The sequence below is a fragment of the Pipra filicauda genome, unplaced genomic scaffold (assembly GCF_003945595.2).
Source record: "Pipra filicauda isolate LSUMZ 115617 unplaced genomic scaffold, ASM394559v2 scaffold62_size3274119_pilon, whole genome shotgun sequence".
NCBI classification, from domain to species: domain Eukaryota; kingdom Metazoa; phylum Chordata; class Aves; order Passeriformes; family Pipridae; genus Pipra; species Pipra filicauda.
In genome coordinates, this window is record NW_024104787.1 from 2289282 (window position 1) to 2316306 (window position 27025).

Genomic DNA, 27025 nt, shown 5'->3' on the forward strand with positions numbered 1-27025 from the left:
TCCTGCCATGGATTGAAAGAACTTTGTCAACAGTTATACTGTTGTCAGCTTATCTCCAAAAGATAAAGCATGTTTAATGAAGACGCTGTTTCTGATGGGAATGTTTAACTTTATTTAATCCAAAACACTCCTTGGGAAGTGATAATGAATATCTATCCCATTTCTATGATATCCATTACTGTACAATCCGAGGACCTCAAACATATTGCATACTTACAGAATGAATTTGTTTAACTTTTAGAGAAAGTTGGTAATTTCTAAAGTTCATGCCAGCAAAAGTCCTAGAATTGTGTTTATGTATTTACAGTCTCTGGATGAAAAATGAGCCAGTGACACCGTAACTGAAATGATATAAAACACCTATATACAGATTGATTCTTTAAAAGTCTTTCTCTACAGATGGAGGCATGGAGAAAATGCAAAAGTGACAAAACTAAATAGTTATTTTTCCTAATTTCCACAAAGCATATAGGAAAAAAGAGCTCAGCACCTTTTTGAACCTGCCCCCTCTGTAGTTCTAATATAATGATTAGAAGAACGAACATTTTTTTTCTTGAATTGAAATTTGGTGTAGTATAGATACTACAGCAAATTTCAGGCTATTTCTTCCATTTATTTACAGCTCTACAGCACCATACTTCTGTAGAAACATTTGCAGGAATTGAATTGATTGTGTGTTAAGCCTTAGTCTTAATAGTTTTTTCATTGCTAGCTAATGGAAATATGGATTCAACATTATTTTAAGTTTAATGCAGTGTAGAAGAATTAGTTTAGTACACTGTAATTATGATTTTTTTTTTTTTACAACACAATAGAAATACAAGGCAGAAATAGATTTCTTCAAGCAAAGGAGAAGAATGAGAGCATTTTTGTTTCTTTGGTAACAACAACATGGATATCGAAAATGTAACAAGGAATTCCTCCCCTTTCTTTTTCTTGTCTATACCCTGCAGATTCACATTCGTCACTTTAATAAAGGAACATTTGCATCATCGCTCAAATTCTACCTTACCAAAAGACCAGAAATATTCTGCCAAACTTCACCTCTGAGCAGGGGAAGATTCTCCCCTCTCTGCTTCGAATTGGGTAGGAGGCAGCAGTAATCGCCACAGCCTCTGTCTTTATTTCAATGACAGAAGAAACAAGAATACCCTACTCTTACCCATCACCTGCTTCCAGCTTGCTGTCCTGAAGCAACGAAATAACCCCCAGAGCATTCCAGTAACCATAGTAAAAGTGACCAGAAAATGCTAATTTATATTTCTGCCACAACCTCTAACCCAGATATCCTTGGTCCCCTGAAAAATTTCACTCTTAAATAGGTTCCAAATCTACCTTCTTCCCAAACATCCATTTCTATGTTGCATTCTTTGAAATATCTTTCAGGACACTTCCCTGGAAAGCTAACTTTTCCATGTAGGCACAGATGTTATTTTGTCTAAAGAACTCAATTTACTGTAAAACTATTGCTCCGTCTCCATCTCCTCTGACAGCTTCCCAGCCTCTCTGGCCACAGCAGCCAGCGCTGCTGCAGCTGCAGTTCATTTTTCTTCCAAAGGGAGAACAGGAATGGTGTCCTGGGCCTCTGAGGTCTCATTAAAGAACAAAACCCAGTATCTTGTAACACAGTGTGATGGACTTATGATTTCACGTTTCTCTTTGCAAGGAAAGATTAAACAGAAAACACCATCAAAAGGAAAGGAGAGGACATGGTCTCTGAAACTTGCTGAGGTATACAGTCCCCACCACCTCCCTTCTTTTTTACTACATATTCAATAATACCTAGCCATGGTTCTATTCATGGGTTCTACCAACTATAGCAACACAAACAAGTTAAGATGAAAACTGGAAATGCTCCATGTCAGGTTCCTTAGGTATACAAGGAAAGCAGTAGCAGGTTTCCCAGGCCTAAGATGGTGGTTCTGAAAAGCTGCCATAAATGGTAAATATCGTATAAAAGCTGAAAGTATTTTACCACCTGCTTTTACACCTAGTAACTCTAAAGCATCTTTTTCCAGTGCTGCCCTTCAAGTGGAAGGAAAATTCTGCCTAATGTTCAATTTTTCAGTTTCTGTTATGTCAAAATTGCAATCTTTTGTAACAAGAAGACAGAAACTTTTTATTCTTCTTGGGATCGATATTACTTCTCAAGCAAGGGCAACTGGTATCTCCTTGCTAAGGCTCTATTTTAACATACTGACAAAATAAAAATACAATTCTAACTCAGTAGATAATAATCTGCTTTTCAAGACCAAAGGCTGAACTAGCCAGGATGGAAAACCTACATCCACTTTAGTCATGCAGCACCATTCTCTCCCAAGCCCTGTACACAAATAAGAATTCTGATGGTGCAGGCTGGTCTGTGCAGATGCACCTGTCCAAATGTCAGTTCACACCAGCAGGTTAAGGCCCAAAGTAAAGAGAAGTCTCATACTCCCCAAGGTTCCCTTCACACCAGCCCTTCTCTCCCACAGTGTGATCACAGCAGTTTCACTACCGAAGGACCCTTCAGCAGGGAATTGCAGTTATTTCTAAAGCTGCAAGAAAAAGCTTGAGAAATAAATCTGCAGCAAACCACACACAAACATCTGTACAGAGACCAGCAGATACCTGAAATGAAAATCAAGCACTGAAAACTGAGAAATTTGCCATTGCTTGGCTACAGCTGCATTGTCTTTAGGGGTCACACTTTCAGCTTTCAAAAATGGGAACACAGACGATGCATTTGTGTCTGTGTGGCCTCAGAGAGCACCAGGGTGGCATGGGTAAATATTCAGAAATCAGGAAAAGGCAATGCAAAAGTAGTCCTTACAACCTTAATTCCAGTGACTTAGGCCCATATAAATGAGATGCAGCATTTAATTCCCTAATAATCAGCAACAGAATTTGCCCTACAAATTGCTGAAGAATTTGAATGAATTTGAAAGATGCCTCTGCAGAATTTCTAATCCTCGTATTTCCTATGTTGCAAACCACAGGAGGACTTCAAAATGGTTTTCAGCATGACAGCCTATAAAGATTTTACCTCAGCCCTTACACAGGTCTAGACATTCAAGAGCACAGATGGGTTGGTAAACATTGCTTAGCAATTTTCTCCAGATGGATCCTTTGTGAGCTGTGGAAAAAATCCTGTGAGAAGTATGCTGAGTAGGCAAAGTAAATTTCAAAAGATTAAGCCTCAATGAAATCTGCATCTGCTTTTACTGGGACACTTCAAAAGGGCAGTCATCTTGTCAAATGTTAACCTCCTGCCCTGGGGAGAACTGGTGCTTGAAGCCACAAGTTATCTTTCCTCCTTGTTTAATCGTATGGGGGAGTACGTACCTACTTAGGCACGTTCTCCTCATAGACAGAAGGCACACATGTGGGGCTTTTGTTAATTGTATAAAGCATGTTCTTCTTTGGAAAGAAACATATGGACAAAAGGCATACTGAAAAATAAATTGGAAAAAATGCTCCACACAAACTTATCTGGTCTTGGGGTCATCCCAAGGCAGAGGTATTGAAGGTGTTAAAAAATCAGCTGTTGGCCAGTTGAGATCCAGACAGAATACACTGTTCCTCAGGAAGCAGTATCACTCAGTTCCGCCCTTGATCTTGCCTCAGATACAATGAAAAAAGTCCCTATTTAGGAAAGCATTTTAAATATGTAAGGAAATCTGACTGTGAAAGATGAGGCTCATATCCCTGACATGATTACCTGAACGGGAACGGATGTAAGTATGTGCACTTCAGTGGCCCGCAGCTCCACTGCAGGAGAAAAACAGGGCAAGTCAAAAGACACAGCTGGTTTTCACATGAAAGTAGCTAAATTGGGGGAACCATTTAAATAAATCTTGCCTATTTCACCTTTCCTTCTATCATATGGTGACTGCTTTTAACTTCAAAAAATCAAGAAAAAATAAAGTCTTAAGTACTTTTTAAACAAGACAGCTGCTGGTACTAGGAAGTCCCCAGTATTCATGCAACAAAAGGCAGCTCATGGGCCCAACAAAATTCTTCCCAAGGACACCAGCAGTCCACAGGCTGTGTTTCTAGTGTGACAGATATAGTGAGTTGTAGAAATTGCAGGTGTTTAGAGAAACAAGGTTTAAAAAAGACAGATGCAGTATCTTCTTAATTCCGTCCTTCTTTAGACATTGAAAAGCAATAGAAAATTCTTGGATAGACACTTTTTGAGCAAAGGTAAAAATTCAGCTGATATACTGAACCCTAAAAACGTGCTTTTACTACCTTCACTGTGCATCAAGACTAAGGGAGTTTGTTAAGCAATTTATAGGCATCACCGGAAAATGAATCTAAAGTTATCCCTAGTTTCAAAATCACCAGAAAGACATGACACATGAGCTTTACCTAAGCTTGATTGATTTTTGATTGAACAACAGTTTGGAACATTTTGGCTTTTGCTCATTTTACCAACTATGAAACTATACTACACCTAACCGTTGGACTTCTGTGTTTCACTCCAGCAAGCTAGGTCTTCAGCTTTTTGAAGAGAAGTCAACACTTGAAAATTAAACAGGTGGGTTTCTGAGGGCTGATTCCTGTAATGGACACTCAAATATTCCCCCCCATTCCATGTCTCACCTTCCCTGCAAATATCCTTCTCTAACCACTAAGCTCTATGGACCTTGCACTAAACAATAGATACCTGGGAGATTTTTTAAAAAGTAAATCTCATTCTCAAATTCCTGAACAAACAGATAAATAACATATTCTCTCATCTACTAAAGCAAAGTCCAAAATCAACCACTTGCACAGCAGATCCACCAATATCCACCCCTGCTCCATCACCAGCATAATGTGCACTGCGAAGTCTTCCCTCTCAGTGTCATAGATCTCTCACCAACACAATACAGACAAAAATCAATCAAAATCACATTTTTGGTTAACAACACTTACTGAGATTTTGAAAATACTACACTATAGTATAAAAACTGGGTTATCACTTGTTTCATCTCCAGATTAAAGATCTCCAAACCAAAAGCTTTTGAAAGCACTGTAACAATGTTGTTGTAAAACAGATATTCATCACAAGGTTTTGTCATTTACTTTTGTGCTTAGTGAGGGCAGCATGGTTACAGCTTTCTAAGTACTGATGTATCGCACACCACAACATATTGAAAAGAAAATGAAAGAAAAGGTGTGAGGCAACTTAAAGGGATATCAGAGAATGGTTTCGGTTTAGCAGCCCATTTTGTGTGCCATCGTTCACCTTGAACCACCCAACTCACCCTCCTGGCATGCAGTAGCCACCAGAAGTGTATTAAAAGTTTAAGAAACCTAGAAGAAATAAGAAATTCAGCATTTCTTTTCAAAGTCAACATTGCTATCACTCAGCAAAACGCCCCGCTGGGATTGCTTCACAGAAATACAACTGCTTTGCTAACTGGAGACTCAGGCTTTTTTCCCTTCATATTCTCAGTTGCTATTTGATGGATGTGCTAAGTCTCTTCACTTACAGGATGAAACTCAGGAAAAGAGTTCTTGCTGATTAATTATGGCCTACTTGGAAGCAGCATTTTACTAGTCAATTAGAAACAATTCTCTAAGGCAAACTGTATTTCCATGTGCCCACACCTGTTTCTCTAATAAATCACATCATTCTATATACACAATGGGCCATTTTCTGGCAAAAAATGGCTGCCTAATGCATTCCAAACACCACTGTAAAGTCATGCAATGCATTAAATGGAACGAAGTAGATTGAGCAGACAGAAACTGAACTCACTGTGCCCTTCTCCAGGCTTCAAATTGGTCAGAAAACTGATATGAGGATTAAAAAGACTACACATACCCTAACTAACTAAAAATCTTATTAAAAATAAGTAGCTCTGCACCTTCACTTTCTTCCTTATAATGGAACAAGTAAATACATCAAAGTGGGATAAAAAGGGGAAAGAAGGTACACGTTAGTTCCATATCCTCTGTCAAATTGAAACATACCACGTCAGCCTTTGTAGCCATTTGGTTAAGTCTCAAACTTGCACAGAAGAAATGAAGAGTGTGTAGGCAATTACAAATTACATTTGTTTAAATTTTATAAAAGAAAGAAATCTCTTCAGGTTAGTTTGTAAACACTCCATAGCTCACTATCAACACATAGACAAAATGGATAAAAGCAGATGAGACCTTATCAATGTGAAGTTTCCACCATGGAAGTATAAATATGGTTCGCTGCAGATATACGTTACATCAGTGAAATTAGTGGGAGCAGTGTGAAGACTCAACAGAAGACTCAACCCACTAGGTTTGTAGCTAGCATTGCTAGCTATGTTTCCTAGGCACAAATTTCTTGTTCCTTATATTGCAAGACAAGATTTCTGGAAAACAGAGATAAGCAATTCAAAGAAAAGTAGAATAATATTTGCTTTATTTTACTTAGGAATGTTTTCTTCCTGAACAGGACCCTGACAACAAATTCATGGTTTCCCACTTTTATAGACCAGTGCTGAGGCATGTTTCTGGAGTAGAAAAATAGAGCTCTTTTCTCTCCTGCTTTATTTTTCCCCCTCATATCCTTTACCTCTCCTTATCAGAGCATCATCCTGTGCACTGCTCCACGACATGAACTGATGACCCATATCATATAAGTTTCATTGATCCTTTCACTGACCGGTTTCCACTGAGTTGCCTGAAAAGCCCCAAGGTGAAGCGAGGTTAACAACACTGCTTTGGGATCTGTAAGGAATCCATGGGAGCTGTAAGGAACTGCAGTGTGGCACTGAGGGGTAAGGTTGAGGTCCCGTGAAGCTGTGTGGGCAGGAGAGAAGCTCAGGATGAAGCAGTTCTTGGCTGCATCTTTAGTCTCCTCAGCAGCTCACCACAATGGAACAGAAACTTTATATGATGTATACCACTGAAAATTCTATGGAAGGCAATATTGATGATATGGTGCCCTGAGGAACTTTTGGAAATTATTCAAGAGATATTAATACACCCAAGCACCTTGGACATCACCTTCTCCCCTCTGTAAAACAAGTCCTGCCATCAGAGGCTCTATGTGAGCTATAGCTGAGAGAGCACAGGAGCATTTGCCTATGTCAACACTGCAATACAAATCATTTGGTGATAGTTTGGGTATAAAACCCACATTGTAAAACCCATGTCCACTCTTTTATGCACAAATCACAAGCAAATTCATACTTTTCTGGAACAAAGAACATCAGGAAACCTAATTCAGATTTCTAATTCCTCCATTAGATGATAATTCTATTTCACCAAATTACTTTTGCCTTGTGATGTAGCTGCATTTATAAGTATTTATTGCCCAGCTCAAGGTTAAGTGAAGGAACAGACTCACTGAGATCCTGTATAAGCCTCTATTTTTCACAATGTGCTACAGAAGATTAATTGTTTTCTATTTCTCCAATAGAGACAGAATTAAAATTGCCATTTGATACAAACTATTAATCCAGCAATCATTTTGAAGTACTACACTGCTTGTTATAATTTAATACATTTCCCCTCTTATTCTATGAAGTATTACTTGGCAACCTTAAAAATTCAATTTGTGCAATTCTCCTTCGTAAGACCTGTAAAAATCCAGTCTTTTGCACTCCTGCAGACTCGGTACCTGATGAAAGGTAGCTCTTAACAAAGAGCAAACTGGAAATGCAGCATTGCTGAGCAGATGCTATTGAAGATGTTCTGGTTTACCAGCATGCTACTTGGAAGCCCTGAGGACAGTGCTGAGGCACATAATAAATTGTTTTGATAACACAGGCTGACAAAAAGAGCAAGGTTACATACATATATATAGCCTAAATATTTGCTTGCTCAGAAATGGCTTCTTTCTTTTCATTTTTTTCCTCAAGCGATGCCACAGGGCTAAAGTCATTTAGAGGGAAATTATTCACAAGAAAAACAGTATTTACAGGCAAAGTCCACTACTTATTTCTTATGATGGATGTGGGTTTTCATTGTATAAGCATATATATGGAACACCAAGACAATTCAAATAATTGCAAAATTACAAACTAATCCAAACAGTAATATTTAGGAAAACACACTTAGGGATCCTGCCTGTACAGTCCCAAAAGGTGCTTACTGTTTTCAGCACTTACTGTTTTCAGTGGGAACTTTGGGTGTCCAACTTTTTACAGGTGTGAATGAATAAATAGCTGTCACAGTAAAAGCTTTTTCCTTCCCTTTCTGATTAACCTAAGCTGTCCAAGGAACATTTTTAGAGATGGAAAATAGCCCCGAATTGGATAGCCACTATGGTGGCTGCCTTAACATTCTTTTAGCCCTCGGATGCAAGCTCTCTGCTCTGTCCCAGGAGTGAAGAAGAAAATCTCTTCATATATATATATATATACACTGTTCTTAGCACAGAGGGCCTCAAGACTAGCTGTAGCTCCTTGGTATGAGTATGGTACAAAAATCATTATTGCACAGGTTGGCCTCTTTTCCTTTCCTTGTTCTTAAGTGTTTACATGATGGTAGTCAAAAGACTATTTGTAGTCAAAAGACTGTATTTCTAACCAAGACATCAGGATCTGGGAACTGCACTGAAAACAAAAATAAATTAAATATGTAAAAATGCAGAATGAAAATCTGTGTTAAAGTACTTCTAATCTCAGCTGTTTCCAGAAAAAAAGGCACTACGTAAAAAGGAACTTCAGTTCAACATATTGAGTAGTGTGCTTGTTTGTCTCTTCATTCTGAAAATTACATTCCTGATGAGAATATAGTCATGTCTTGCCACCAACACATAAGCAGAAGCAGAAACAGAAGGTCTATTCGTCAGTTCTGGAGTGAATTAACATAAAATGACTTGCATTTACAGCTAAGGCTTTAGACTGGCAGCCAAGGCCAGGGAAAGAATCACCTCTTTCCTTTCTCAGTCTACATCCCATCAGGCATGAAAGAACCCTCACCAGAATCTGCTGTAAGAAAACCTGTGTTTATCCTTATCATTCATAATGACAAATGGCAGAGATACCCACTGGAAGTGAAACCTCAGCAGGGACTATGTATCACTAGTAATAAGAGAAATAATTAAGCTGTTAGAACCAGACACTCAGACAGCAAATTCAATTTTTTTTTTTTTTATTTTCTGCTCAATACCAATGACAGCTACCAGCCATCATGCATTACAATTAGCTCATGCTGCAGGAATGCTATCTGCTCTGGTGCATAATGAGAGAGCTGCAACAGAGAGCAGGACCTGAGGAGGAGGTGAAGAACTATTTGGAGAGGTATCATGTATCCTTGCCAGTTGCTAAGGTAACCAGCTCCTTTCTTTGGGAAGAGTCATGGGCTGCTTAATTCACACGTACATACTATCAGCCCTATTTCACTTGCAAACAAACAAATGAGAACTTTAAATAATTGCTCACTTGCTATATAAATTCATACATTCTATGTAACTAATAATGGTGAGTCAAAATAAAAATATCCTTGCAATTGCAGGGGGATGCTGCTCTTGTGGATAATTTAGGCAAACAATAACTGCCTGTAACAAAGGCTGACTTTTTAACATACCAGGGCTGGTCAGCAGAACACCAGCAGTGTGTTCTGCTCACACACAGAGCAGGTCATACACACACTTCTTCTGCTGCATCCTAAACTAAATAAGTGTCCTGTTCTACTGAGTTTTACAACTGCAAATTGTACTTCGATTCTTAAATCCTCAATCAATAGCAACTGCAAGGCAAAAGCTCCCTCCTTCTTTTCCTTCCTGCAGTACAGACCTCTGGTGTACATTTGGAATATTTCTTCAATTAGCGGAGACCCAAAAGCCCTCCTGCACTTTTCCACTTCTCCATCCCGCTGCATACTTTCATTTGCAGAAAAGTTACAGAAAACTGAGGCCCAAAGCCTACAAACCTACTGTGAACAGCATGCCTGAAACAGAGATGGAGATGGCCTCTGTCCCTCCAGACAGGCCTTCTAGCATTTCTGTCCATGATAGGGGCTCCACTACTTCCACCAATGGCAGGACGGTTTCAGAAAAGAAAAAAGAAGAAAAAAGGAAAAAAAAAAAAAAAAAAAGAAAAAAAAAGAAAAGATGAAATCTGTCTTTGCTCTCTGGGATTACAATATAAACCTCTCAATTATTCAGTGCTGGAAAATTCCATCACAAGAAGCAGGAGCACCACACATTGATCCAACTTTGAATTAGCAATAGAGATGTTGTAGGACTCTTTTTGGCAAAGAAAAGACAGAAATACAAAGATTCTTTGTAGACATTGTTGAATACCTTAGTGTTCCCTACATTTTAGTGTGGCCTCCACAATTTTTACAGAGGCTATTTTGAAGTTCTATCCACTGCACAATGCTGTTAGAAATCTTTTTCTCTCTCTGTTGTTCCTGTGCATTGACTGACATGAGACTAACACATATTAATTCTCTAAAACAAAACTAAAATTTTAAAAATTTGTATCTTACTGTGAAACCCTTGGAATTCTGTCAGAAATTGCTTAGATTTTAATTAGCATTAGAAAAGTTGAACAAAACTTGAGAAGCCTTGAAAGAAAGCCACAAATAAGTGCCTGTCTTAAGAGTCTTATGGCTTCTGAGCCTACCAGTGTTCTCTTTCCTCAATATTTGCTCTCTCTTGGTGTTAATACTGAATAATTAAACAAGTCATTTGAGGAAGAACAAAGCTTTTTGACAAAAGTGATTTTGATTGTTAATTTTCAGAATCAAGTATGCTGCAGGGAGTGTGATAGTATTAATTCTGCTATTAATTTAAATTACAGATATTCTGTAAAGCTGTATGCTGGTTCAGTACTGCTGCAGCACTATTGCTAAATGTCAGAGAGACAAAAGGATTTAGTGTTTCTAAGAGCAGAAATTCAAAAACTTTTAAGGCCCTGTCGTGGGTCTTCCAGCAAGCTTCTTAAAAAGTCTTGAATCCAATATTCAGTCACAGAATCCTCCTCCAGCAGTAGTGGAATGAAATACAAAGTGCAAAATTTCAGGTAGCAAACTCTCTGTGGGTAGCTAATAGGTAACACTGAGGAGATGGATGGGTCTTGGAGCTAATCTTAAACATACACTATATACAATGGTGAAAGACTATAAAAGTGAGACCTCAAATTTGCAAAAAAAGAATACAGAATATATAACCAAAACTAAGCAAGTTTCTTGCTTTATGTCCTTTTTTCCCCACACACAATTCTCAGCTCCTTTACACCTTTAAAGAAAGCACTGTAAGAAAGACAGAGAACATCCCTGAACAGCAGAGATCCCAATGAGCATTTCCTCTGAAATGCACAAACACGACTTAAAATCTCTCAGCTGAGGCATCTGCCTAAAGCTGGAACCAAATCATAAAATTAAATGGGAAAAAAAACCCCAAACACACATATATGCACACAAAAAGAGGGGAAAAAAAATAAATCTGAAGAGCAGTCTCCTAGGTTTGCTACAGGCATCTTCATGGCACAGCCATCACAAGTCTCTAAGGCAGCTGGTAAAAGTGCTGAGTTCTGCCTTATAGATGCTCTCAGGCTGAGACACTGTCTAAATGGAAGTGTGCTTTAAGTTTCTGAGCAACTTAAACAAAAAATACTTGGACAGAAACTAATAATATTGGTGTGGATCGCTTCCAGATCACAATTTTGAACTTAGTCCTATTGCAGTTGCTGCAAACTCCTTCTTGATTCGGCCCTACTATTTCTCAAAATTCTTTTAAATTTCAAAGCCTTACATCAATATTAATGAACACAGCACTACACCTAAGTATCTAAACCAGCAGGGCTCTGTCCCTCCCATTCCTGTCAAGACTCTGTAAAAATGAGATGCATCTCCCTTGTAATGCTTTCCAGGAGAGCAGTATCTGCTGAAAAAAATACAGCACTGAACACAGATGGACACCTTCTGTAAAAATCTGTTTCAACAGTACAGTAAGCAATTACTGTTAGAGAAACAGTGTCTTCAGATAATTAGATACTTAAAAATTGAAGTTGTTTATGTTTATAGAAGAAGAGAAATTACAGACGGAATTATGCAAACAAATCTATCATGGACCATGAGCTTCTTTCAGGTTGCTAATGAAGGTAGAAAGCAGCAATCTTTCTTTATAAGGTTCTCTAATGACCATGATAACAAACCAATTTTTTTTTTTTAGTGCTGCACATTTCCCTTCCCCCATTTTTTTTCTGGTGAGTATCAGTTTATAGTGATAAATGCTTTCAGAAGACAAAGAGGATGAAAGAAACTTGAAGATGACACTCTTGAATTATGCTGACACTGAAATGATTAAATTAAGCAAAAATTCAGTATTTCATTGTCAATTTGATTTCTACCCAAACAAATTTGTGGACTCTGTTAAGGTACATTTTGTCTTCACTTAAAATTTGCTTCTGAGATGCATTAAAGAGACAATTACCTCTTTTATCTTACTGTAAGCTGTAAAGGCTAATAATATAGCAGTCCATCAGAAATATTACCCTTCCTTCAAGACAAACATTTTCTGCTTAGAGAAGATCCATGTATACTGATTAAGAAAGGATTCTACACCCAGGCAGTGTTCAGATATATACTTTCGTCACATAAGGACTTTGTTTGCCTACTGTACACAAAACAACTATATTGCTTTTAGGAAAAAGCAAAGATTTTCTATGCTGTCTGAGCTTTTCATGCTATCTGGGCACCAAAACAGGTTATAATGGCAATATTTGTTGATTCTTGAATGCGTGAGAAATCCTAAAATCATTAAATTAATTACAGGTATTACAGAACAACCAATTATGCTAAATAGCATCTTATTTTTGTCTGGAAATATTGCAGTGTAAACTTTTGGCTGGAAGATTTACTAGAGGAGTACTATAGATTTTAGCTTTAATCTCCTCAAAAGATGATCTTCACTGCTGATGCAAAACACACACCACAGACTTTTACCTTACAACGGTGTGATAAACCAAGCTAATAGTCTTTTAGAACTAGGCCTAAACAAGATAATAATAATATAAATATTATTTTAATAATATAGATACTATTTTATCCTTCAAAGTTTTGTTGCCCTCTGAAATTACCTGGAACATGACACAAACCTACAACAATGAACTAAACTAGGAAAAAAATCATGTAATATGTTGCAGCTTGTTCATTTGTGAACAGCAGTAAGAACAGTTGCACATCCCAAGGTAATACTCATGTATTTATCCAGCTCATGTTTCTGAAGCACTTCAGAGATGAAAAATCCTCAAAGTGCACAGCTTTTGCTATAATGAAAGAAAATAGAGACACAGATATAAAATAACACATTGCTGATTTCTATTATCATGATAAAATAAAAATAATTATGGATTTATCATCAATACACCTCTGTTTTTCTATTCAAACACAATAACTAGGATTGAAAGCTTTCAAAACTATCAATATGGAGATAATTACTGAAAAATGAAAAACTGAGGATGTGCAATTTACAGAATACTGCTACATGCGAATACAGAAATAATATTCTCTTCTCTGAGGTTACAAAACTGGGGAATTCACAGTATCTCAAGTATCATTTCTTACAGAGTGGAGAAATTAATAACAGCAACATACCTAAATGTTTGAAAAATGAGCATACTCTTTTTGAGAATACCTGCCTGAACACACCTTAAGAATGCACTTACGATGTCCTACACATGCCATGGTGTGTGACAGACACCAGCTCAACCCTGGCCCCACTTAATGGCAACATTTTTAAAAACTTTCCATTGAGCAGGACTGGACACAAGAATGGTGCAGAAGAAGCGTAATGAAGAAGAGCAACCATGGCATGTGTCTGAGTGAAACAAATCTACTTCTGTTTACAGACAATGACACCACATGGTCAGGTACCACATTCTGGCTTGAAGAGAAATGAACACAATTCAAAAATGGCAGAGGTTTTCATAAAATCTTCATGGATGACACTGTTTGTACTAGGCTTCTGCCAGAAATGGGTCACTTAGGTTCTCATATAAGCCAGCACTTAAGCAAATAAAAATAAAAATAGAAAAGGTAAATAAACACGCAAAATGTTTTCATCCTTCTCTCCAATGATTTATTGTTGCCAGAGCTCTAATCTAATTTTAGGTGAGCTCATCTTTTTTTCTGCCCTGGAGCCATTTAAACTCAATATTGCTCTGCTTCCAGAGCCACGAGAGAGTAAAGGCTCCCTCAGCCACTACAGATGCTGTGCTGACATTTTACTTTAGCTGTTCACTGTAAAAGTCATCAATATTGCCTCACTCCTGAAGAGACCTTTTCTAACAAAAATGAAAACAAATTGCTGGCATTAGATCAAACTTTGACCTCTGCATCCTGAAGTGGGGAAAGTGAGAACTGAACTCTTTGCTTTGCAAGCTTCCAAAAGCTCTTCCAAGAAGGCAAACTTTTTTTATTTTAGTAAAATGTTTTCTGAGCTGCCAGGCTGAAGCTGCTTCCTTGCTCATGCTGTCAATATGAGCTAGCTGGCAGGTACAGGCAGCCAGCTGGGGTTCTCATGGGCCTGCCTGCACCACAGCTGTCCTCTCTCTGAAGCAGCAGCAAGTGATGTGAGGTCTTTGGGGAAACTATTTCAGAAATCATCTTTTCGTCTGCCTCCTTTCCATCTGTTCACTCTTCCCATCCTCAATATTCCTGCCCTGAGCTCTATTTCACCAGCACTATTGTCCTTCATGTCTTCTTTTTCCTGTCCCTGGTTATCCCTGGCTCCTCACGTGCTGATCTAAAGCTAAGTCTGTGTGGGAAGGAAAACTACACTCTGAAACACTTGTGGATTGCTATTTTCTGGTCATATACAAGTCTCTACAAAGATTTAAAAGGATTTTTTGGTGTGATTACTCTGCTAGGTTTCCTCAAACAACCCTCAGAATACCGTTTTGAGTTCATCTTCTAATTTCTATCACATTTGATGGAGAGATGAAATCTTCAAAGATATGACATTTCTTCAGGTTTGTAAAAATCAATGTCTTGAAAGAAGAGAGATGCAACCCAGTTTATTTGCCCTACTGTCAATAGGCTACAGCAGGAGCCAGAAGCTACTTGCTGTTTAGGTGCCAGCAGTCAATCTGCTGCGGTGGTGAAACACCATCTCTTGCCCAGCAAGCAGCTACTGGGCATCTAAGAGGAGTCAAAAGAGATGAGGAGTTTGCAGGTGAGCTGAGGCACATAAGGAACAAAATGAATGTTTGTGAGGAGGCTGATGGTAAGAAAAGCAGATGCAGTGATGATACCAGGCATGAAACCATCTGAAACTATCATTGAATCATTTGGGTTTTTGATGTCTCAGCGCTCACAGTGCACCACCTGCAAGAAATCTGTAGCGTACGCTTTCCTATACTTTTAATTCTCCTGTGACATATTGGAAAGCTATTTATTTTCCAAATTCCAAGGGCTGCAGTTGAACACAAATCTGAACGTTCCTTACACAATCTGTAGGAAACTGCAAGCTTCATCCTCTCACATATATCACATGGTCGGACAATGACTATGGGAAAGGATGCATCTGAGGCCAAAGGGATGAACCAGTTTGCGGAATTGTTCTCAGCCAATTCTCAAGATCTGAGAATAGCTAAACACTTATTATCATCACCACAGCAGGGAGTCTAAACAGTAGTCACAATGTTTTCATTTTTAAACATGAGATAAAAATAATGCTTCCAACTGAGTAGGCAGCTGAAAGAGTGAATTGCAGGAAAAGACTGATGCACTAGAGATTTTACACAAACTCTTTGACTCATGTTTTCCAAACATGTAAGGAAAACGATGCAGTAAACACTGAAACAAAATTAGCATTTGCATCTCTGCATTGTCTGTACTCAAACACAAGAGCTTCTGTGCTACCATATATCTTTAAAATACAATTTCCTCAAGATTAAACAGTTGGATCTTCTCCAGAACATCACTCGTGCTTCAGACCATCTCTTGTGGACTGCACTTACCATAATCTCCACTGTGCTATGGATGTAGCATTAAACTGATAAATATGGTTTCATAACAACACAGTAGATACAGATAATGTCACCTAAGTTGATTTGCACTTAGGTTCACAGACCCACTATACAGAGATAATAAATATGATACCAGACTGTCAGGCAGGAGAAGCTAGAAGAGACAGATGACCTTTGTGCAATACTTCACCCTCTTCTCTCTCAGGAATGTATAACATGAAGATATGAAAGCAGACACAGTCAGGCACCACTGACACCAACCAAAATGTCACCAATTTTATTAGAACACAGAACAGCATAAAAAAAAAAGTAATCAATTGCTTAGTTAGAGCTGTGTTTGCTGTGTCTTTGTCTCCCTGAGTGCCTGAGAGAGTGGAACAAAATTGCAAGCAGTCACATTATGGAGACAGGTTGACAGGCTGGATGACCTGCTCACATCTCATGTCTGGGCTCTTGACTTGCATCTTAAATGACTTTCACATCAATGCCTTTGCAGGGAATCTGCTTTGCCATTCAGAAGGGCTTCTGCCAAACTGAGATCAAACAGTGAATGCTTTGTCCTACCTGGCACGTCTGTAATTGCAAGTCCTACTGGGAAAGCAACACCCTCCCTTTCACCTCCCCCACCATACACCTGGAGTTATTGTTTGGGACACCCTGTAGGGGGAGGTATGTGATAAAGAAACAGACACTTAACAACTTCAAAAAAATCTCCAACACCGGAATTGTTTATTGCCTTGAAATGAGAGCGACTCCCTCAATACCACAGTTCCTGCTCTCCTGTGACACACACCAACCCAGTTCTCCCCATCTCCCTCTTACTCTGGAGTCATCTGGAGTGACATGACACAGCAGGAAAAGAGACCGGTTCACTGTGAGACCTGCTACTCACTCTCTTACAGTGTAACGGCCCCCGTTCCAGCCGCACGTCGCTGTGGGAAACTGGTCCCCATGGGCACCAACTACACAGACAATCTTGCCGCTCCTCACGCTCGGGGAGAGCAGAAGGTGGTAGAGCACAACTGGCCCTTTCTGCATCATTGAAGACCTGTCTGCTATGTAGTCATATAAACGTTTGAGGAGTTTCCACGATGAAGGGCTACCACAACAGTTGACTTGAACATGCAATGTGACTGCCCACACCAGTTCCCTCTCTCTGCCCCATCACACGGAGCATGGACACTGAGGACACGGCACTGCATGGAGGACAGCAGGGGTGGAGAACGCAATCTCTGCTCTTCCATTGCTTGGTATGTCCAAGCAAAACGTTTCCCAATTTGTAATTTTCATCGTATTTTCAAACAGAACAGTGACCAGCTTTCCTCTCCACTGTTCAACTAAAACACAACCAATAGATTTCACCAGCAACGACACTGCAAGTAGCTGAAGAAATGAGTAACAGATGTACATACCTGCTTGCTGTGCAGTCTGTGGGATCTGTTGACTCCGCTGTGCGTTGTACTGAACTGAGGCAATGGGTCTGTACTGCTGAGTTGTTGAGGTAGGGTACTGACCAGATGGGTAGTAATACACTGGCATCTGCAAAGAAAGAGAACAGCAACTAACTGTAAACTCTAAAGATCAAAGATTCATAAAATAAAACAAAACTGAAAGAGGAGCAAGAGTTCGAGTCAAGCATATTAGTGGTAACACGAATCAAGAGAAGTGGTTTGCATTGTCTCTCTCATCAAGAATCACCGCTTGCTTCCAGCTTTGCTAGGAAAAGGGGTATCAGTGCCCACATTTCTTTTCAGATAATTCAAGAAACAGGAAAAAACAGAGTTTTAATTGAAAAAGACAAAAATCAGACAGAATTCATAAAAAGCTACATGCATATACCAAAGAAAAAATACCACAGTAGTTTTTTATCACACTACAATATCAAAAGCTGCAGCAAAATGGATGCAAACAATACCTTCTGTATCAACATTACACATACAGACAGCATGTTGAACCATTAAATGAACTGTGGAGAAAATGGTCCATTCGAAGCACAGAATGGCCTAGAGTAAACATATTTAGAAGTGACATGGAGACCAAGATGGAATGTGTGTGCCCTAAACACCCGTAGGAAACAATCATTAAATTCACGTGTCTGGATAACAGCTACATCCTTCCTTATATGAACATTTCCCTCTCGAGCCTCTCTTGCACTTGGTGTGAAAACAGTTACAGTTCAAAAAACAAAGTTGTTTTCTTGCGGGAGCTAAGGGTAGGCATTAAGTCAGCAAGTTCTGCTAGATGGGTTTCTTTTTTCTATTATTATTGTCATTAAAGAGCAACGTGCACTACATCATTTTATCACAGAGGCGAACACGCAAGTTTGAGGATGACTGAAGCTAAATATTTTTCCTATACGTGCTATATCACTGTTACTGAGACATTCGAGCTAAAAAGTTCTCAACTGACCCCTCACAAGTTCAAAACACTCAAAATTTTTCATTTTCAGCTGCCAGGGATGCTGTGGGCACCTGACAGAGTTTGGCAGTGTACGGTATGAACAGACTGCAGAGGGGCACAGGCTCAGGAGAACGTTGCTTCTCTTGCAACTTCTGCCACAACTGTCAGCATTTCTTAATAAAGTCATTCAAATTTTTTCTCACTTTTGTGTAGGATTTATCCTACTCAGACATATGCACAGAATCATACCAAACGCTTTTATTTTTTTCATACAAAACCAAGAACTACTTTTGCCACTTCTATTTGCATGGAAGAAATGTTCCTCAAACAGCTCACTCAACTTGATCACCCATAAAGTGTTAGCAAAGTAAAGGTACCTACATTCTCTCATAAAAGAGATTAGAAGTTTTCCTTGGAAATTTTACAATCTCAGATGAGAAAAAAAGGCATAGACACAAAAGTCTAGGCAAGAAGAGGCTATAGATGGCTACTTGGGCAACTAGAAGACTACTGAATGGGTAACTGTGGTAGGAAAAGTATTAGGATTAACCGAGCTGAACTTGGTGGTGTTGGTAAAGTTAACCCCCTAGACCAACTGACAGTCAACAGCATCTGTCAATCAGGCGGCTGAATAACCATTCCTTCTTCAAGGTCTGCTAGTTTTTTCTTCAACCAATTGCATTTTTTTTTTCCTCACTTTGCTAATACCAGATTCAGACAAGTATGAGAAAAACAAGGTTTCGATCAGAAAACATTGTAAGCTATCCTCTCTCCAGACAATACCAAGCGACACCTAATGGCTACAGCCTGCACTCAAGCAATTTGTTTTGTTAGCGACTAAAGTAACAAAAACAAAATGCCTTTGTAGAATGGACAACACAATTATGAATTCGCTTCTCTGCAAAATAAAGTCAAAAGGGACAGTAAAGTGGACCCAGACATTTAAGGTGCAAATCATTCTTTAAACATCATAGCAGTGTAAATTGTGGATCAGGAGAGTTTCGTGTGATAAACTCATCTTGTGGAGAGATGATTGTTTTCAGCAACACTTTACCACAGTAGACTTGAAAGAAATGAGAAGACTCATTCTAAGTCAAATCAATGCAAATAGTTAATCCTTCCTTGGAGCAGGGGAACAGAATAGACATTCTTTCAAACATTCTTTATTTTCTATTCTACAAACTAAAGAATATTAAACCCCCATGGAAATACTCTCACTTTTCCTGCCAGCATCTTAATCTCGCTTAAAGGATTTAAATTTATTTGATTTACCCTCAGCTTCCTCACTTTCCTTGTGCAGACAAGCCCCCAGATATTTGAAAATACAAGAGCATTTGAGAACAACGAGAATTATCTCTTGGGGAATGATTCTGTAGGTATTAACTTTAAAATATTGAAGAACATAGGTTGTGAAGTGGGGTTTATAGTTGAACATGCTGAGTGCAAAAACAAATATTTTACCCTACAGATAACACCTCAGAGTTAGTCAAATGGCTTTGTCCCTTTCTCTCATTTTCTCAGTTCATTGGAATACATTTGTTATATAACCCACTTAGAAGCTTATTAGAGTGCAATCTAGCAGCATGAAAAATGTAAGTAGTAGAAGGGTAAAAAAAAATTATTTCATTTATAAAGATTAATGGATGATTTGCCAGTAATCATGCACACATGACTTGCAAAGAAGAGGTCTGGGTTTTGATACATTATATTGTGGGGTGGATTTTGTTTTTTTGGTTTGGGGTTTTTGTTGTTGTTGTTGCTTGTGGGGGATTTTTTGTTTTGTTTGGTTTTGTTTTTTTTAAAGAGCTTAGACATTAAAAGACTGTAACAAATGTGGCTAGAGCCTTCCCAAATCTTTGTTCGCGAAGCCCAGCTATGAAATGAGACATTAAAAGAAGGGCTTGGTATAAAATATAGATATGGTCTAAAATAGGTCTTTTGTGCTTGAGGGGCTTGGAAGGATCCATTTCCATTTATCTTGAGTACATCTCTGTGTCAGTAGTTGCAACATGTTATTTGTCCTTTCTGATTCTACTTTAGTGAACAGTGGAATTAGAGGGATCAGCGATAACATGTATCACTTACATCATCTACTATGATCCTCTTGAATTTTTTTAGTTTCTCATTACATCAGTGTTACTAACACCTTTACTTACGTGCTCTTCAACAAAAAAAAAATTACATTTCTGTAGCGGGCTACTGAAATGACAATGACAAATTATATTTGAATTGCTTTCCCACGTGAAATGCACAATCTAACCTTGGACCTTTTGCTTGCAAAAGTTTCCATGGCATTAACAAGCATACCAAGAGAGATATATGGTTATCCTAAAAAAAAAATTTAATTACAAAAAAAAAGTGCTTCTAAGAGCATAGCCTAAGTAAAGGCTACGTTCTTTAGTTTAAAAGCATAGTTTCTTGATCTTAATCCTTGACACTGTGAAAAATCCCTCCTTTTTAATAATTATCATGGAAAGAGTTAAATATCCAATTCCTTGGATATTCTTATTTTGAAGGTGAATACCTTCCTTGTATGTAGGCTGATCATTCCACCGAGTTCTACTTTTCTCTCCTATTCAGTACTTTACTTAAGTTAAGTTTAAACAGGACTGGGCACGTCACTTAAGAGACACTCAAGAAATGGCACGGACAGACATTACTTTTTCCTGCTTCTAATGTGCTTTGTTTATAGATGACATGCAGAGACTCCATACAGCACTGGCTTTCCATTTTGTTCTGTCTACATACAGTCTGAAACCCATTATGAGGCTGGGTGTCTCCTGGACTGCTCTCTAGCAGCACCCCTGAAATTCACTGGTATATTTTCCCATGGTAGGATCAGGACTCCAGAAACCTCTCAGGATAATTTTACTTTCATAAACTACCTCCCTACTGACTTACATCTTGATTCAGTCATCAGACAGGTATTCCACCTTCTCTTAAAATTGCTGATATCCAGTAAGGCTTGGATTAACACCTTCATCCAGATGATTAATGATGCTGATATTATTGCTAATGCAACAGCTACAGTTACATAAATGGGAGTGAAGAAGGCAAGAGAAACCACAGTGATGTATGGACACTTTGAGGTACCATTTCCTCCTAGTATCTAACTGACTGGGATCCGTCATTCTTCAAGGGTTTTTCTCTCCTCCCCCTCCGCCAATACTTACAATAACAGTAACAAAAAATAATGGCTTGTGTATGATAACTCTAGGATGTACTCCAATATAATTTTCCGAGATTGGAATGAACAGGAAAGACCTGTTCATTTGCAGTGACTCCCCAACTTTCTTCATAACAAGTTTCATAGAGGAGACAAGCTATGAACAAAGATTTTGTCTTAGGGTAGCTATAGACTCTCCAGGAGGGGTTTCTGCAAAGAGACAGCTAAAATTAATGATGACATAACATTAATCCAGGTGAAAAATCCCTCAACATGTGTTGAGGCCTCTCCAGGCCTCTCCAAGAATTCATGCCATCTCACTTTTGGACATCATTTTGCCAAAGAATAAGACAGAGGTGAAAATAACTTTTAAGGGAGGATATCATTTCCCATTGGCACAATACTACCATTTTTTCCATTTCTTCATTTGCAGAGGCAAAGACAAGCACCATTGATAGAGTACTGCAAAACAGAATGTGGACCCTTGCTAAAGTGTCTGGTCCCATGAGCACTATAGAAGAAACACCAGAAAGAGAAGAAAAACGAAAATAGAGGAAGTAAAGATGTATGTTTGAAATTCGTGATATAAAGCAAACAGTCATTTGCTGCTAAAAGTCCCTTTCAGCAAATCCAGGGTTTTGTTTTTTCTCTCTATTGGTTGAAAAAAGATAGATTCTTATTTTCAGGTTACTAAATCATGACTGTTGTCAAGCTAGGGAATAGTTGTGATGAAAGAAGAAGCAAAAGAAACATAAGGGGTCCTCTCACCTCTTCTTAGGCATGTCATTTCAAATCCAGTCTGTCTCTACATTGATACAGACTGGGAGAAAGAATCTTGGAGAGTAGCTGTAGAGCCACATTTAACTGAACTTTAACAGATTAGATAATAATTTAAATGCAGTACTACTGTGTTTGTAGACTTGGAGAGCGTTTCTTTCTCCTCGTTTCAGCTGCCAAAGAAAATGATCGCACTCAGAGGACCTTCACCCAAGTTTTCACTGCTATTTTCCAACAGCATACAGAGCATCACAGCCAGCCTTATCAGCAGTGCATTTACAGGAACTAATTAGTCATTAGAGTCATGCCTCTTTTTCACTGGTATAAATTCAATAGCAACATTTAAGATATAAAAGTGCTTTTACATTGATTGCATTGCATTGATTAATGTATCACGTAATGTTTTGCTTCCATTACCATCTTTATTGCACCCTTTTTTTTAAGCCTGCCTCAGACCACCTGCCTTGGTGTCTGAGAGCAGACTTACTATTGCATCTAAGCCCCAAAGAGTAACAACAGCTGATTCAGACTGACAATAGCCACTGCCACAGTGAAGTTGTGCCACGGGCAAGACAAGGAGTCCACCTGCACAGAAAGCTGAGCTCTCAGGGTAGAAGAACTACTATTTCCCAAGGATTCATTCATCTTTTTATAAGAGGCATCCCCTATTTTCCATACATTAGTATGCTACAATTAGTATCCAAACCACTGTGCCACATTCTAGGACTGAAGTGAATGAATTAAAACTTGAAATGTCGATTCAGAATTTCCCCTCTGTGCAAGCGGATGCAGAGTGGCTGCCTTCTTCTGCCACTGGCAGACCAAGGCCACTGTGCTTTCACAGGACAGGGACACAGGCAGCAGGGACTAAACCCTGCCGTCCCCTTTTCCACAGGTATCTGACAAGGATTGTTTGGAAGAGCAACAAGCTGGAGATAAATGGTGTTCGCAGATGCAGAGGAAGATGACAGTGCTGAATTTCTCACCCTTTCTACATACCCCAAGGAAAAATCATTCCCCAGTGAAATAACTGAAGTTGTTACAAAGATATTTTTCTGCTCTCAGTAACTTTCCACTTTGTTACTGCACAGGAGGAAAGTACCCATAAGTACCGTATTTGGGTTACAGTCAGAGACACAGTGGCCATTAGACACACCAGTACTGTACCAGTCCTACTGCAGCCTGTACATGAAAAGGCACCTCCTCATCACTGAAGAAGTTAACCTGCCTCTCAGTAGTGCCAAAGCAAGTACTAATGAGGGAAAACAGCTTCCTCAAGGAACACTACACCATACTGAGTAAAAACCCTGCACCCTGCGGCACATGCGAGGGTGAAATCCAAGGCTCACGCACCAAGGCTCAGCCACAGGAGGCAGGAGCTGTGGGCAAACCTGCCAAAGCAGTCTATACAAAGTCAACTGAGATGGGGTCTAGCAGAGATCCCAGGGAGAGCCACACACCTGGTCTCACCCACAGGAGTAAGGAGGCGGTCTGGGGTCCCCTATCATGGCAGGTAGCACGATGCTGCAGCCCCCACAATTTCTGGCAAACCTTGGCCAGCAGAGCTGGGAAACATATCGCTTTGCCTGCTGCGGAGACAACCCGTAAAATGGAGGTGCTCGCATTTATCTGCTTCACTAGAAGTGTCGTGAGGTTTGATTAAACGATGTTTGAAAACACTAAGAGTACCTGGGGGCTGTACGTGAAGACTGAAGCTTGGAAAGCCTCTACTTACTCACTTAGGGAGCACAATCTAGGTGGAGAGACAGATACACCAGGGAATTCTGCCCTTTAGTTCATTTTTTCTTTCCTGAATTAAAAAAAAACCACTACATTTGGCAAACTATGAAATATCTTTTCTAGTAATAATTTCATTTTTTAAAAAAATCACATTATATTGAACTTCAGCCCCTTAAAACATGTTCTTGGCAAGCCTTCTCTGAGAAAAAACAGTCAGATATTTTCTAACCACAGAAACTATGTATGTCCTCTATGGGATGTCAGCATCCAGTAGTCCTCAGCTTTCTTTTATTAATAATTAGTGATCTAATTAACTAGATCTTTAGGCCACTTAAAACATTGTAACAATGAAAATTCTTCATTCCTGTGGCAATACAGAATTCCATTAACAAACACAAATGGAGATTTTCAGTAAGTAGCAGTAAACAAACAAAGAAAAAAAAACCCAAACTAGCAGGGTTTATAATACATTTACATTAAAAGAAATGGTGAAGTTTTGTACTTTATTTTTATATATTTTCTTCCAAAGGACAAAATGAAAACAGAAGAAATACTATTAATGCCATTTAAAGTAGAGTTTAAATGAAGTTATCTATAATTGGATAAAGAAATCTGTCTTTTTAATGTGTATGCCTTGAAAATTGGCCAGAAAGTCATCTGTGCATTTTACTTCTTGACAGTAATCACTTTCAATATTCTGTAAAGGTACCCAGGAGACAAGCAGAGATGTTTGGTAGTGAACAGTAAAACATAATCAGTCTTCAGGAAGACAGTTAAAATTACTGATCTGTGACATCTCACATGTTCAAGTCAATTAAATATGATTAATGACTACCTGGGCTGATGTGCATGTTGCTCTTTTGGTATATATACAGAGAAAAAGGACCATGGATATTTACTCACTCTCCTCCTTCATATTCATGTGCAGATGTGTCCTGGAGTACAAACATATGTTCAGAAAATGTTTTGAGGATAAGGAAGGGATTAATGAAATCCAGGAAATGATAGATGCTTTGCAAGTTTGCTGCTGCCTAAAAATCTGCTAAGCTCTTATCGGGGTGTGGGGGGGAAATCTCGAATTTTTATGTTCTCTTTCTGATGTTACAAAGAGCTCCATGCTAAACTGGTAGGGAAGGTTTTGCCTACCTGAGCAGGTGGTGGCGGTTGTTGCACAAAGCCTTGGGGTGGTGGTGGCGGCTGCAGCACTTGCTGGGATACTGGTGGACCTGAACCTGTAAAGCTTCCCGGGGGAAGCTGTTGACTTGGGGAAGCCATAATGTAACTTGTCTGCTGGGCAGGCTGCTGCAAGAGAGGCGATGGGTAGACAGGACCAGAAGGCGATTCAGGGTTGTCTCCTGATGATTGACGACTTAAGCTCATCTGGTTAAACTGTGCTGTCATGTCATCTCGCTGCAGGGCAAAAGGCAGTAGAAAATGATGTAGACATGATGTCTGCAGTAGACACACAAATTAGCAAAACAAAATAGGTTCAGAGCATGAGGGGAAAAGGAATTGCTCAGCTCAAATCTATGCCAAACTTTGCATGGATGTCTACAAAAATGGAGGCAATTAAAATCAAAATCACTATAAATGCTTTGACAAATATTTCTAGACTGCAAGGTGAATGGCATTATTTGGCACAAAAGCCAATTTTGGCTCTTACCTTGCCCCCCTCACCTTCTTTTCCAAAATGACAAGTGAACTTTACAGTGTTCAAAAGAAGACATTTTCAATACAAAGGGCATGAAAATAACATTAAGAATACCTCTATCCCCAAACACAGAATTTGTCAGCCAAGCACATGCTGGTAATTTCACCTGTGTTTCAAATTGATCCCAAGAGGAATTCAATAGGATTCAGGTGCAGACCTTTCCCTTTTTGGACTGTTTTGAAAATCCAAGGTTGTAAACACAGAGAAGATAAAAAAAAAGCTAAGCCTTATGTTGCTATTTCAAGGCTTTTTATTCTGCATTGGAAAGAAATAAGTACTTTATTTGACTGGAGGGGGAAAAAAGAATCTATGGTAGGATGAACGTATCAAATAAAGTCAATGGACCTAAGTTTCATTACATGCTGGTAATAACGCAGGCATTCTGGACAGAATCTGTTCAGTCTTGCAAAAAGAGTCATACTATTAAGTGATCTCAAGTTTATTCTGTGAAGGTCAAAGATTTACAAATGTGGTTCTAGGCATCTTCGTTAATGCCCATATCATAAGACTTTTAAATACTCAACATAAAACTCTATTGTATGCTAATATTCAGATTACAGATAGGAAATAAGCATTATAAAAATGCGTTTTGCTTAGAACATTCATATTATCTTTTAAAAGGAGACTCCAGTTTTGTTTGCAGCCTGGTGGTGTTCATTCTCCAAAACCATCCAGCACAAAGCATTTAATGTCAGGAAACTTCAAAATACGTAAAAAGAAAAAAAAGGTTGCTTGTGGAAAGCACTGACAGAGACTGCACAGAGACTCACCCTCCCAACTCTGAGAGCAGATACCATGGATCAACACTTTAATCACTCCTGACAGATCATCAAGTGGTATATGGAAGTAATGCTATTAACTTTACTATCATTCTACATTCATATTCAGGCACATAAGTTGTCTGTCTGAAGGTGTTCCTTTAAAAACCTAGATTATTTGTTATCTGAATGGCAAATGACTGCAAACAGATTCTACAAGAAAGTTCCTTGAGCCAGGAATGGCTTTGGATTTGCCCAATAAAGAACAAGAGCTTCAAAACAAGATAATTTATACAGTATTTTTATAATGTAATGTACATTGAAGACATTAATTCAGGTGAAGTTGCACTATTAAATTAGCCAATAAAAATATCAGCCTTCTTATGACTACAAACCCACCACACACTAGAACAACCTGATATTCCTGCAACACACTTTTCAAGAGAAATAGTGAGATATGCAACTTTTTTTCAGCACAGAATAATTTTTATTGTCCTTTAAATGGTACCATTCATCTACCAGGCACTAATAACACTGTTTTATCTGCAAGGATCCACTCAGCTGTGTTTCTAGCTCTTACTATAACTACATG

General features: G+C 38.8%; 1 protein-coding gene across 19 annotated transcripts in view; it reads right to left on the minus strand.

The window, feature by feature from the left end:
* Positions 1-27025, minus strand: part of ARPP21 (cAMP regulated phosphoprotein 21) — a 138901-nt gene that overhangs the window by 19739 nt on the left and 92137 nt on the right. For all 19 annotated transcript variants that reach the window (XM_027729113.2, XM_039388272.1, XM_039388278.1 and 16 more), the window contains 2 exons: positions 25111-25374; positions 17294-17420 (listed from right to left, as the gene is read on the minus strand). In XM_027729113.2, coding sequence (XP_027584914.2) covers positions 17294-17420; positions 25111-25374 — 391 coding nt within the window. The remainder of the gene's footprint in view (positions 1-17293; positions 17421-25110; positions 25375-27025) is intronic.